We start from the raw sequence: 14,418 nt of genomic DNA, 5'->3' as shown, positions 1-14,418 counted from the left end.
CGAGATTATATATCGGTTTGGGTTTATAATAGAGGATTATGATTTAGATTTAATAATTAAACGGAGATTATCTGTCGGTTTGACTTTATAAAAAAACGGTTAGGTTTTAGATTTTACAATTAAATGTGTTAATTAAATAAAAAGTTTTTGGTAAGAATAAAATTCAATGATTGTTTCGGTTTTATAAAATGATTAGAGATTATATTTTACAATTAAATGAGTTTAACTTTTTTTTATTAAGTGACATAGTCTGATTGGTTAGAAAAAGAGAGAGAGTGAATAAAAGGATTCACCCTTAGAGGTGAACTCAAAAATTGTTCGGAAAAAACATAGAAAGGGGTTTGGCTTTGAGAAGATGAGTCATCAAAGCTCTATTTCAACAATCTCAATGATCATATTGAGGTCTCAGGCAAAATAAAATAAAAAACCGTGATCACCATTATCTACATTACCACAATTATCTTGGAACTCCCATAAGTGAGTTACATGTTTTTTTTTTCGTCAAGTGAGTTACATGCTTGACTGTAATAATACATGTTAAGAACATGATGTGCACAGAAAGATGTCGAGCTCTATTATATGTTTCTCATGCTGCTAGTTCCTTATCTAATGGTTTGAAAACTTTATATCCTCTTCTATTCTGATTATAGCTACCAAAGTGCAGCACTATATGAAGGCCTTTTAACAAAAAAAAAGTGCAGCACTATAGCTGCAAGATGTGCAACCAACATGTTTTTCATTCATTTTGTCATATTTTTCATGGCAGAAAATTGTAGTCACTAAAAAACTCTTATATTGATTAGTTTATGAATGAGCTCTAGAGCTGAGCTGTAGTTCTTCTTTTTACATTTAAAGACAACGTGAGTGGACAAAAAATTTCGGATAGAATACCAGATAAAGTAAGAGTCCATACTGCATTTTCTAAGTCATCAATATCACCATCATTATATAAGAAAACTTTATTCGTTTTATTGTCTAGATTTTGCACCGATAACTTCGCAATAACCAATATTCGATGCACGTAGTTAAAACCGTAGACCTGAGGTGTACACTTTGTACTCATGGTAATGTTGTATGTGGAGACTTTGATGAATTTGCTGAGGAGCAAGAAGACCACCTTACATTAAGTGGTTTTGAGGTCAATCATGCTCCGGAAAGAAAACACTATTGTGTGTGCATGAACATTGGAATGAAGTGGGTCCATACCAGGCAGCTCCAGAACTGCTACTTCGTTCCTTAATTCTTGGTAGAGCAGTCCATCAGATGCTACCTCAGAGCATAATGATCATGATCGGGGATCACACTTTTAATAGGACAATGAATTATTTAAGAGTCGCAGGATACAACGTCTTCCTAATCAGCTCTTCGCGTTCAGGAGTCTTTGGGGATGTCTAAGATAAAGCATGGAATTGGGAAGGTAAGTTGTTTGTTGATTGATTCAAAACTAAATTTGGGTTTTAGGAGTTTGTGGTTTATGGGTTTAGCAATAGTGGGTAGTTCCAATTAATTAGCTTTTTTAATTTGGGACTTTCTTATCATGGGTTATGGGTAGTCATCTTCTTTTTCTATTTAAGTTTCTTACTTTGTACTTTCAGACTTTGTACTTCTCAAATTTCAATCGAGCAAATTTCAAAACCGGGTTTCCGTCTTCTTCTTAATTTACCTATATCCTCTTTGAAATCTCTCTTCGAACTTCTTCATGATGTAATCTTTCCCAGTTTGATTCATTCATATACTTGTTCTATTTTCTTTTCTTCTTTCATCCGCGTAAAGTTGAAAAAGTAAGAGTCTATGCTGTATTTTCTAAGTCATCAATGTCGTCATCATCATATAAGAAAACTTTATTCGTTTTGTTGTCTAGATCTTGCACCGATAACTTCGTATGTAACCATTATTTGAAACTGTACCGTAAGATGTTTTGCTCAAATAACAATTATGATCAAGTTCCAATAAGGTTTGATGGAAAACTCTTGTACACCATAGTGTAAAAAAATCATTACTCAATCATTTAATTATCATGATACTGGAAATTTTATAGTAAAATCATACTTGTTATTTTCTATTAAAAATATTATACTTGGTATTTTTTGAATACTTCATGTAAATTTGATAGATTATTAGAAGTTTACTTATATAATTTTACATTTTTATACAAGTTAGTGATTTAAAAATAATACTTATTTATGAAATTATTCAAGCAGTAACGTAAAACCATGTTCATTACAGAACCTAGTAACTTTTTCAGATTCTTATATTCTTTATCTCTTGAATTTAGTTAATGAGATCCCAAGACTACTCCACAACATATGTTTTATAAATTTTTAATTATCCAGATCTTATTAAAATAAAAATTCATATTTGGCCAATCTAATGGCAGATTCTTTAGCAAAAAAAAGTTTTGTTTTCTTTGGGTCCTTCCTCATCCTCATATGGTCTGTTGGAACATGTTTATTGCATAACACATAACAAAAGATTAAAGAGTATAGAACCATGAATATTTTTAATCATGGAAAAACCCTAAAACTAGTAATAAGCACACTGGTTTGATATTTGTATCTAAAATAGATTTGAAGCTTAAATTATCTTGACCACCAACAGATTTTTTGGACTTTAATTAACTCAGGGGATATTAAATATCTAATGCAATTAAATACAACTTTGTTTTAATTCAAAGAAACAATTAATAACTTGTCAAAAAAAGGGAAGAGATGTTTGACCCTCCCACTGGCGGTCAAACCCAAATAATGATAATCACTTTCTTTCCCTGTCATCAATCTTTGACTTTTGACTCTTCCTTATCATCCGTTACGATTTCGCCACGTGTCGTATCATCTCTCTTCATATAAATTCTAAACACCGTTGGATCATTCATCTCTTGTTGCTTGCTGTTATCTGGGTTCCGTCTCCGTCTCTCTCTGTTTCGATCTGTTTTTTTTTGACCAAAGAAACTTTTTTTTTTTGGTCTTCCTTATTCTTTCTTCAATGTCGTTGAACATATCTGACGATACTTGAATCTCACTCTTTCTTCTCTGATTTAGTCTCAATTTCATCTTATCTCTTCTCACTTTTGTTCTGAGAAATTTCGATCCCAAGCTTTTTCTCAGAGAATTTTGACTGGAAAATTTCGTAATTAGGGTTTTTGAGATTTGACATTATTCTACGATGAAAGCTTCGATTGAGAAGTTAAGGAGATTAACATCGCATTCACATAAGGTTGATGTGAAGGAGAAAGGAGAGGTCATGGCTACAACACAAATTGACGAACTCGATCGAGCCGGGAAGGTAACAAAATTAACGCTAACTTCATTAATTTCGAAATATTTATCGCAATTTAATGTTCTTACGAACTTGGGTTTTTGCGGAATCGTCGAGATTTTAGTAGGGTTTATGCTTTTGGATCGAGTTTCTGATTACTTAATTGGCCGGAAAATGCTAAATTTGAAACCATTTTTAGGAGTGAAGAACAAATTTAGAAACTTTTTTGAATTGGTAGCAAATATTATCACTTAGATTGAGATTTAGGGCTATTCTATTGAAGAAGCACTATTTTAGTTATTGAATTTGACTTTTATGTATGGAAAGTTTCCATTTTTGTTAGAATGTTATGATAGTAAACCTTAGACACTGTTCTCTTGTGATTTTCAGGATATGCAAGATATGAGAGACTGCTACGATAGACTACTCTCCGCAGCTGCTGCCACGGCAAATAGCGCTTATGGTAAAGAAACATCCAATTGTCTGTGTTACATGCAAAATGCAAATAGGTTTTTAGATTTTTTTTTCTTATACTCTATTGTTATACTTTGGTGGGTTTAGAGTTCTCTGAGTCGTTGGGAGAAATGGGTTCTTGTTTGGAGCAAATCGCGCCTCATAACGACGAAGAAAGCAGTAAGCGCTTTAGATTAGCATATTATAGAATTTTACTTTCCTGTGTATGATTTATTGTAACATTGTTTTCTTCTGTAGGTAGAATCTTGTTTATGTTGGGTAAAGTTCAGAGTGAGCTTCAAAGACTTCTTGATACATATGTAAGTTGGTTGTTGCAAACATGTATTCTGCAAAAGCTCTATTTATTACTCTATTAAAGCTTACTTGATCGTGGTTTTCGTTCTTCAGCGTAGTCATATATTCAAAACCATTACATCCCCATCAGAGGCGCTTCTCAAGGACCTCAGAACTGTTGAGGTATACCATAATTTTCTACTCTTGTATTCAAGAAATGCTTTTACTTTTTGTTTACTCATCTTTTTACCTTCATAAATGAGCAGGACATGAAGCAACAATGCGACGAGAAGAGGTTTGTTTAATATCTACTTCTGAAGTTTTTATTTTTTAGTTTGGATAAATTTTTCCTTCAACAACTTCTTTACCTGTAAACTCTCAGGAATGTGTATGAGATGTCGCTAGTAAAAGAGAAAGGAAGGCTTAAAAGCAGTAAAGGAGAGAGGCATATTCCTCCCGAGTCTCGACCTGCTTACAGTGAGTTTCATGACGAAGCAACAATGTGCATTTTTCGATTGAAATCTCTTAAAGAAGGACAAGCTCGTAGTCTCCTTACACAAGCAGTCCGTCACCACACTGCTCAGGTAAAGCTTATGTTCAAATTTCGTCTGTTTATTTAATATCATTGAACTTTGGTGATCGTCTTTTGTGTTTCTGACTTTTTTTCTTATAATTCTTTGTAGATGCGTTTGTTCCACACTGGACTGAAATCTCTCGAGGCAGTTGAGCGTCATGTAAAAGTTGCTGCAGAGAAACAACACATTGACTGTGATCTATCTGTTCATGGGAACGAGGTGGAAGCTAGCGAGTATGATGATGATGATGATAGCCGATATATGAACAGAGAAGGAGAACTCAGTTTTGATTACAGAACAAATGACCAGAACGTAGAAGCTGCTTCTCTCTCTACACCATGGGGCTCAAAGGTAAGTTGATTTTGACGGTAGAACGATACATACACACATTACCTATAAAAATTGTTCTTATGCTCTTCTCTTTATATCCAGATGGATGATACAGACCTCTCGTTTCCTCGCCCTTCTACAACACGACCAGCAGCGGTATGTTTTTTCAATATTTGTGTACCAAATTCTCTCAACTGCATTTAATTGGGTTGGTGAGAGTCTAGTCTGATAAGTATTTTACTTTTCTCTTGCACAGGTAAATGCTGATCATAGAGAAGAATATCCAGTTTCAACCCGCGATAAGTATTTGAGCAGCCATTCAGCTCCTTTGTTCCCAGAAAAGAAACCTGATTTATCAGAGAGGTTGAGACAGGTGGTGAATCCATCTTTTAATGCCTACGTATTACCAACACCAAACGATTCAAGGTACTCGAAACCGGTTTCCCAAGCTTTAAATCCGAGGCCAGCAAACCACAGTGCTGGAAACATATGGCATTCATCTCCGTTAGAGCCGATAAAAAGCGGGAAAGATGGGAAAGACGCGGAAAACAACAGCTTCTATGGCCGCCTCCCTCGGCCTTCTACAACAGACACGCATCATCATCATCAGCAGCAAGCAGCAGGAAGACATGCATTTTCTGGACCTCTCAAACCGTCCTCAACAAAACCTGCCACCACGGCGGACAGTTACTCAGGCGCGTTTTGTCCTCTGCCGACTCCTCCAATACTCCCTCATCCCCATTCATCAGCTTCTCCAAGAGTCTCCCCTACAGCTTCACCTCCTCCTGCTTCTTCCCCGAGACTCAACGAGCTTCACGAGCTTCCAAGACCCCCAGGCCACTTTGCACCACCGCCAAGACGAGCCAAGTCCCCTGGTCTGGTTGGTCACTCGGCGCCTCTAACTGGATGGAACCAAGAAAGAAACACGGTCACTGTTGCTCCTCCGTCTGCCACCAACATTGTGGCTTCCCCACTTCCGGTTCCTCCGTTGGTTGTCCCTAGAAGCTACTCTATACCTTCAAGAAACCAGAGAGCTGTTTCTCAACGGCCGGTCGAAAGGAGAGATGATATAGTAGCATCCCCACCGTTAACACCAATGAGCCTGTCTCGGCCTCTTCCTCAAGCCACAGGAGTTGCTCAGACCAGTCAAATCAGAGGTAAATCGATTGTTTCAAACTCATTTTATTCGTTTACATGAAAATAATCTTACAGAAACAAAATTACATTTTTGAAATATTAAGCATGTTCCATAAAACGCAAATGAAATGTTCTTGTTTGAACATTTGTTTGCGTTTGGACTTTGGAGTTTAGAATGACACTTTCAATCTACATGCCAACGCAAACAACTCGAAATGTAAAATACTCGTTTTGTAAAAAGTATTTGATTGCATAATTCATAAATGGATTTTGTTTGCTGTGGATTTATTGAAACCTCCATAGGCTATTAATCATGCAGGAGTAGGAAAGCTGATCGAACGATGAGGCTGCTGCGTCTGCGTCGCGTTTGACCAAAACGCTTGTTGTACAAATTCAGAGATCTTCACAAGTGAATATAGAAGTCGGTATATGTATTATTCTTTAGTTGGTTAATCTCTTTTTTCTTTTAAGTTTCTTTTTTTTCCCATTGTAAATCTGAAGCCTCTGCTCTTTATTCCATTTTCATTTTCAATCCCTTCAATTTTTCTTCTTTCACCCCCTTCTATATCCAAAACCTTAAAATAAAAATTTCGAAAATTCAGAAGTGTATAGCGAAGTCTATTTATGCCTACGTCTGTCCATTTTGCAAGTCGGGATGGGAGTCGCGGATAAACCACTCACATCCGATGTGTTTGTAGAACCGCTTAGGACCACTTAAGTGCGTTTGAGATCACTTAAACGCGTTTAACAACAAAAAAGCATAGTTCCAATTCATAAGAGGTAACTTGATCTATCGAGATGACGGGCGAGGCAGTGGTCATCAAGGAGAGCATGAATATGTAAACTCCACATCAAATAGTTGGTGCTTGTGAGTTTGGTAACATTAGACATGTTAATATTGAGGACGGTGTTTGTGGTGAGGGTAATGACATCAGTTACGTTAACAGAATTGTCTGGTGTGGTTGATATGATGAGGAAAAAGATGACTGCTAGAAATATCATATATTCATATGGTATCAGATGAAGCTCTGATACCATATATGATAATCTTATTGATAGAGGTGATCGAGCTGAATATATACACACATAAACCTTTTAGGATATTCTAATTACATTTAACTATATTTACATATATAGAATGTACGATTTATCAAATCATGTATGTGATTGATCCTTGATATCCTTAATAACCTCCACAGTTTAGACGTCGTCTGAACATTTAGCGTTTTTAAACGACTATCTAAACCGCTTTTTACCAAACATGTAATTTTTTTTGACAAAAACAGATATACGATGAAAAAATCAGAAGGGAGACGGGTTTTTCCGTTCTGAAATGGATAAAGTCTAAAGTTATTTATGCCGCATAAAAAAAATTACGTCTTACTATTTTTCTTTTTGTCGTCTAAAAAGTTACGTTTTTCTAGTTTCTAATTCTATTCTTTTTTTTTTTTTTTTGTCGTCTAGAAATTTTGATTAAAATTGAAATGAAACCTTACAACAAGCCAAAGGCCCAAACGAGGGAAACAAAGCTGGCGAACAACTAAAACTCGAAACTAAGCCCAAAGAGACAGGAACTAAGCAACAACACTACGAAAGAAAAACCAATGCCAAAACACAGAAGGCTAAGGAAACAAATGTAGAGAAAATCAAACCTCTAACTCAGAATCTAGCACCACACAAAATGCACAAATTGCCTACCAACAATCCAAACAGCGAGAAACGCTTGACATAGTGGCTGACCGATGGTGACGAGTAAATCCACGACACCGGACAACGACTCCTCCTTTAACAATGAAGACTACCTCACAAATAAAGAGAACTAAAGCATCTTTACCAGCAAGAAGGGAAGACAACTAGAAACCACACCCAACTTCTGGAAACGGCGAATTCGAAGCATAAGATATAACCACGAATTGTCCACGCCAAGAAAGATACCAATGCAATAGAGAGACCTCGATCAGGTCTATACCGTAGAGACAAGGACTGAGTCCAAACAATCCGCATCAAACCGAAGACTGGAAACGGCAAGAGCACGAACAGGATCGAACAACAAGCGAACTCGGCAGGACAGAGACTAGGCAAAAGAAGAAGATGCTAAACCACAAAAGACTGAATATAGAATTGATTCCAGCACACCCACCAACCCACCAACAATGAAGGCAAATCAACAGGAACCCAAAAGAGAATCGAAGAGAACAAGGCTAACGAAAAAGCAAAGAGCAATTACCAAACCACTAACGCCTAACCACTAGGGTACCGTTGCAACCCTACCCAAAGGAAGAGAGCCAGACCACAAGTAAAAATTAGCCGCCGTCGTAACCACCGATTACAACCTTCGTCGAAACCCAAATCTGAGAGGACAAAGGAGAAACCCAAGCTTTCTCAACATAGAGAAAAGGAACTTCATCCACACCACAAGCCATCGACGAATCGAAGAACACAGCCATGACCCTTTCAGATCTAAGATCCAAAAATTCTTCACCTTGCCAACAACAACCAAGGCTCCAAAACCCAAAAAAGACTAAGCAGAGAGCAAAACCATAAAGAAAAACAGACAGAAAGACCGACGCCGGCGAAGCCGCCACGCGCCGGTCACGCGCTTGACGAAACTATTTGCTTTCTCTGGTTCTTTATCGCCGAGGGAGAGAAGATAGTATATACTTCCTCCGTTTCAAAATATAAGACGTTTTAGTTAAAAGCACGCAGATTAAGAAATATCCACTTTTAAAAAGTTCAACCAATCATGAATGAGACTGCATAATATAAATAATCAGAAAGCATTAAATTAATATATAATTTGCATAGAAACTTGAAAACGTCTTACATTTTGAAACAAAAATAATACCTCAAAACGTCTTATATTTCGAAACGGAGGGAGTACTAAAGTTATGAGTTTCTAATTCTATTCAAATATATTAAAAAATAAATAATTTTCCGTTTTTATATACAGTATATTTTTTTGAAAAGTATTTAAAATATTTCGATAAAAGTATGGTAAAAGAAAATTATACGTGGCGGATATCTTGGGACTAGAGGAGGAGGGAGAGGAGCTAAGAGACCATTCGTCGTCGTCCATGGAGATCTCTGCGTCTGCTTCTCTAACTTTCTCTGGATTCGTTCCTCGTCTTCTTCCCTTGCTCTCTCCTCAAGCTCCAACTACCTCTTACAAGCCGTTGCTGTCTTCTTCTTTTTCTAATAGACTCATTTCTTCTCACAGTCGTATAGCTCCGTCTCAGTCTCTCGCCGATCAATCTGCCTCCACCGGTTGGTTTTCAAACCCTAATTTCGAAATTCAGAGAGTCCTAAGTCTAGCGAAATCGTTAAATTGATTATGTAACAAGTGTTGGACGATATGTCTGATGCTGAAATAGTCCAAATTTTGGTGCTATGAGTAATGGCTGCTCTAGGAAACGAAGAAGTTGTACTAAGTTTATCTGATTGATCTGTTTCGGTTTATTGTTTGTTGTTAAGGGATCAGTGTTGTTGATTCGGATCCCATAGATGTTGTAAAGGTGAGAGTTTTCATAAGAACCAGCTTTTCCTTCCTCTTTACTTGAGAAGTTCCTTAACCATTTCCCGTCTGAAACTCAGAGGAAAGCTATGGACATAGCCCCTGAATTGAAAGGAGCTTCGATATTTCTGGTTGGTAAGGCCGACTTGGCTATGCTCTAATATTTAAACTAACTTTCTACTTCATATGGACGGACACTGATGTGTGAGCTTTAACACTTTGGAATAGGGATTAATAACTCTATTAAAACGAACACGGGGAAGCTTTTGGCTGAGGCATTACGATATTACTACTTTGATAGGTAAGTACTCGTAAGTTGATCAGAATCACAGTCTGCTTTTATAGTTTTTAGGAACCCTTATAGTTGTTGAGAGTGACCGGAATTTCAGACATTCTTACTGTTACTTATCTGTACTTATCTTTGTTTGAATCCAACTTAGAATACGTGTGAGGTATTTTAGGAATCCAGTTTCTTAACTTTATCCGAGCACTAGTGTTAAGCTTTAAGCTCTAATCTCTCTTTTGGTCCTTTACCTCCATAACAGAGGGTTGCCACCTTAATATTTCTCCTCTTCTTGATAACTTCAAATTAGATGTAACTTTAGTTTACTTTTGTTGTGTAGTGATAATTTGATCACAGAGGCGGCTGGTGGAAATGTGTCTGCTCAAGCTTTAAAAGAAGCTGATGAGAAGGCTTTTCAGGAATCAGAGGTAAACTCGATCGTTGTTCTGCATTTTCTGTACAAATGTATCTCTGGTCCAGTTTCTGAAAGAGGATTGATCTCACTTACAAAAATGTTTTGACGATGACTTTCTTTCTAACATGTTTCTGCAGACTGAAGTGCTGAAGCAGCTATCATCTATGGGTCGGCTTGTAGTTTGCGCTGGAGATGGTGCGGTCCAGAGCTTGACAAATCTGTATGTTCTATATACGTTTCAGTAGTTTCTCTAGCAGTTCGAGCTCTTAAAAGACGTACACATGCTGCTTATATCTTTTAAATTTCTCTCCTGTCTCTTCTCATTGGATCATAAATGTTTGAACAGTGCACTTCTAAGACACGGAATCTCCATATGGATCGATGTTCCTCTGGATATCGCAGCTAAAGGGGATGATGACTCATTCAACTCAGAACCATCTCCTGAGGTTTGTCTTCTTTCTTTCCTCTTAACTCCTTAAATTTTCCGTTGGTGTTATTACAGAGAAACTGACTTTCATGATGAATGAACACAGTTGTTTGACACACTAAAAGCGAGTTACGAAAAATCAAGAAAGGGTTACGAAACAGCAGATGCATCCATTTCCCTTGAAAGTAAGGATCTATCATAAGTTAAATAATGAAAATTTACATTACAATTTTTATTATGCGACTGATTCTGCTTTACTTGGAAACAGAAATAGCCACAAAACTGGAATTTGAAGACTTGGAAGCAGTAGCTTCTGAAGACATAGCTTTGGAGGTACATATCTCGAGCTCTTTTTTTGTTTTCATTTTGACTTAAAGATTACAAATGTGAAAAGTTTAGTTGATGAACAATGTTCTTCAGGTCCTGAAAGAAATCGAGAAGTTGACTAGAGTGAAGAAAATGATGGAAGAAGCTTCTCGACCTTTCTAGGTCGATTTTACACTCTCACTCATATGATTTATCTTGTATATCATCTCGACATTAATGTAGCTTTTTGCATAAAATTTAGTGTTTTCGTTTTTCATTTCATACTAGGATTCAACCCTCGGTTCACCGCGGGCATTGGTTTTATGCGGTTTTTCTATTAAGTATTTGATAATGTTCTATATACATAATTTATATTTTGTTTTGTTTGTTGTTAAATTTTTAATTAGGAGAAAGGGTTTTAATGTGGTTAAACATGTGTATTATTTTATATATCTGTATCAAAATTTAATATCGTATAAACTTTTTGATTATAGATATATCAAATTTCTAATATATTCATTAAGTTTTTTATTCAATCCGCGGTACATCGCGGGTATCGATTTTATTTGGTTTTCATATTATATATTGAATAATGTATAATTTATAATTTTATAAAAGTATTTATGTTTTTTACAGTTAATTGAATAAAAAACGTTTTGATTTTTGTTAAGTAGAGAGAAGAGAATGTTTACGTGCGGTGCGATAATCTTGCAGGCCAATTTACTCTATATCTATGGAGTGGGAGACATTATTTGGAGTAAGTATTTTAGGTCAAACCGTTGGAAATCTTAAATTTGGGAAAAGATGATTATTTAACCCATTTAATTTGATATTTAAATTTAGATCTGGTTTATTTCCTACAATCAGTCACAAAGATCTGGTTATTGGTTTTGGTAACAGTAGTTAGGATGTGATTTGATTGTAGAATGTTTTAATGTTTTTTTTTTCCTAATTCAAGAATAAAATACCGCGGATTTGGTTGTTTCAATTTTTAGAAATATTCCTAATTACTCGCTTGAAGAATATATGCTCATATTTTCGATAGCCAACATATTTACAATATTATTTTTGTTATGGTTTTAACGAATTTAGTATTCGTCATTCAATTTGAAAACTTTTAAATCCCCTAGATCATATAAACTAATTTATTTATGTGTTTCAATTGTTTTTTACATTAGTTGCTAAAATGAGAAGATATGATTTTGTTAAAACGACCCTAAATATAATGGTTGCAAAAATATATTGAAAATAGGGTTCAACCCGCAGTACACCGCGAATGTAGGTTTTATTCGGTTTTCATTTTATATCTTTAATAATGTATAAGTGATAATGTTAATAGAAATTAAATTAAGAAAATATGCTGTAAATAATAATGCTTGTGAAACGGAATTTTTGTACATTATAAAATCATAAGTTTACATGATCAAGACAAAAGTAAACAAAATAGAAGGTAAATTGCGTTTAGTGACATAAGTCTTAAAAAAAAAAAAAAAAAAAGGAAAACAGAAAGACGTTTCTTACATCTTGATTTCTGATTTTCTTCGAGCAACTCTATAATCCGATCAGAGAATCCATCGATTCAGCATGTATATCCAATCAGAGAATCCATCGATTTTGCATGTATCTGGGCCGATCTAGATCGTTGGTAACTCAAACACGAATACAATTAATGTTCTTCATTTGTTGAGTTCTCATCTCTATCTAATTTCCTAAAATCTAACCCAGATCATATTTGGCTTCAATTGAGTGTGAATTATTGCAAAGAGAAGCCGGATAGCCACTCATGAAGGTAGGAAACACCATGACCGATATCTGAAGGTAGACAGGAGTCGAAAACCCCGATTGTCTTAATCCGGGCAAAAGTTAGATTTCGATGCGTGCCCATAAACCAATCAATCATCATCTCTATAAGGTTATTTTCTCAGTTATTATTTTAGATGAACATTTACATTTTGTGCATTCGATTAGGGATAAAAATCAACTTAGGTGTTTCTGTTTTGTACAAAAAGTTTGAAAAGCCATTTTATTGTTAAGGAATGCAATTTAGATGAAATCGTTGATTTTTTAAACAATATTTGATTGAATTGTAGTAGCATGATAAGAATTAAAAAACTTATCATTGCTTGAATGTGTTGAAAACCAAATTCACAACCAAACTAAATCGTTACTAACTAACCATTGTAAAACAATCGGAGAATCATATGGTTCTTCTATAAATTGCAGATATGCAAGACACCGACTTGAACTCTCCAAGCCGTTTTGTACAGCTTCACATCATCAAGGAAAGCAATTGATTGAGACATTGGAAAAAAGAAAAATGAGTCGTTTGTTGTGAGTAAAGGTAATTGTTGGATGAGTAAGAAATAAGAAAGACGTTTGATATTTATAGTGAAGTAGAATGTTAGGGTTTTTGGCTTTAAAATTTTTGAAAATCTTGTAGAGGAAGCAGAAAATATTGGATATGTTAACTATCATATCTTCTCATTGGCATCAAAATGAATGATACACGATTTTAGGGGAAATAAAGATATTGTATTGTAGTTTATGGTTAGGATTATATTAGATCATATATTTAAGAAATTTAGTTAGCAATTAGGCGAGATATAGAGAATATCTTACAATGTAATTCGAATATGCCTTTAATTCGATACCATATATGTTGAATAGTTAGGATCGAATAATTGTTTTTTTTGAAGTTGTTAAATCCGATTAGTGATTCGTTTTATTTATTTGGAGATATTTGATCCACTAACCACCCGATTAGAAACACGCGGATCCTCTAATCGTTTAATAAGATTTGATGACCAAATTACCCTTGACGATTTTGATTAACAATGAACAAAATCCAAAATTAAAATTGAAATTGAGGCCAAATTAGACTATTTTTCAATTTGTACTTCCCTTTTAATAATAAGGGGATACTACCCAACTAGTGACATGTGTTCTACAAGACGAGGTTCAGCTTTGGGTGGAGGAGAATCATCTGTCCTCATCTCACGTGAGATCGATCACGTGCTGGGCTTAATCTATTGATCCACTAGTATGTGGGCCTTGATTTATGGCCCACTAAGGGATAAGAGCGAGAAATAGTGAAAGGGCACAAAAAAGCTCATCCCAGTTCCCAACAGCTTTCTTGTCTCTCTCGTCTTTAAAAAACAAAACAATTATTTATTTTTTCTCCATTTTTACTGTTCGTTGGAGTTATTTCTTTACGGTGAAAAAGACAATAAAAACGGTAATGTTTATTGATTATTAACGATTTATCATTTATTAATGTAATAAAAGTTGAAGAAATTCCTGTTTTTTGGTAAAATATTAACGGGAAAAGAATGTTTAATCTGGGAAAAACATTTTCGTATAAAGATAAAAGTGAAAAAATGTTAATTAGAAGGAAAAGAAAAAGAGAGCGATGTTAATGGCGATGAGTTTTAT

The 14,418-nt window shown here is 35.3% G+C and overlaps 2 protein-coding genes across 4 annotated transcripts; both read left to right on the top strand.

The window, feature by feature from the left end:
* The first annotated feature begins 2,869 nt into the window (after positions 1-2,869).
* Positions 2,870-6,599, top strand: LOC9313069 (uncharacterized protein At2g33490). Of its 2 annotated transcripts, none has more exons than XM_021025959.1 (11): positions 2,870-3,282; positions 3,646-3,718; positions 3,817-3,888; positions 3,967-4,028; positions 4,117-4,185; positions 4,269-4,297; positions 4,385-4,586; positions 4,686-4,928; positions 5,010-5,063; positions 5,164-6,064; positions 6,364-6,599. In XM_021025959.1, exons 1-11 carry the CDS (start codon positions 3,163-3,165, stop codon positions 6,387-6,389), a joined length of 1,851 nt encoding a protein of 616 aa, XP_020881618.1. In that variant the 5' UTR covers positions 2,870-3,162; the 3' UTR covers positions 6,390-6,599. The 2 variants fall into 2 exon arrangements, with proteins under 2 accessions (XP_020881618.1, XP_020881619.1); XM_021025960.1 differs by having other exon boundaries at positions 6,348-6,599.
* Positions 6,600-9,040: 2,441 nt separating this feature from the next.
* On the top strand, positions 9,041-14,280 carry LOC9313068 (probable inactive shikimate kinase like 1, chloroplastic). 2 transcript variants are annotated; one of them, XM_021024757.1, is made up of 11 exons: positions 9,041-9,308; positions 9,516-9,556; positions 9,636-9,690; positions 9,784-9,856; positions 10,179-10,266; positions 10,391-10,473; positions 10,600-10,699; positions 10,787-10,865; positions 10,949-11,013; positions 11,101-11,169; positions 13,920-14,280. In XM_021024757.1, the coding sequence occupies exons 1-10, from the start codon at positions 9,119-9,121 to the stop codon at positions 11,167-11,169; spliced, it is 843 nt and encodes a 280-aa protein (XP_020880416.1). In that variant the 5' UTR covers positions 9,041-9,118; the 3' UTR covers positions 13,920-14,280. The 2 variants fall into 2 exon arrangements, with proteins under 2 accessions (XP_020880416.1, XP_020880415.1); XM_021024756.1 differs by lacking the exon at positions 13,920-14,280 and adding an exon at positions 11,701-11,811.
* The last annotated feature ends 138 nt before the right edge of the window (positions 14,281-14,418 follow it).

The sequence above is a fragment of the Arabidopsis lyrata genome (genome assembly GCF_000004255.2).
Source record: "Arabidopsis lyrata subsp. lyrata unplaced genomic scaffold ARALYscaffold_5, whole genome shotgun sequence".
Taxonomy (NCBI): Eukaryota; Viridiplantae; Streptophyta; class Magnoliopsida; order Brassicales; family Brassicaceae; genus Arabidopsis; species Arabidopsis lyrata.
This window is presented reverse-complemented; position numbering and strand designations above follow the sequence as displayed.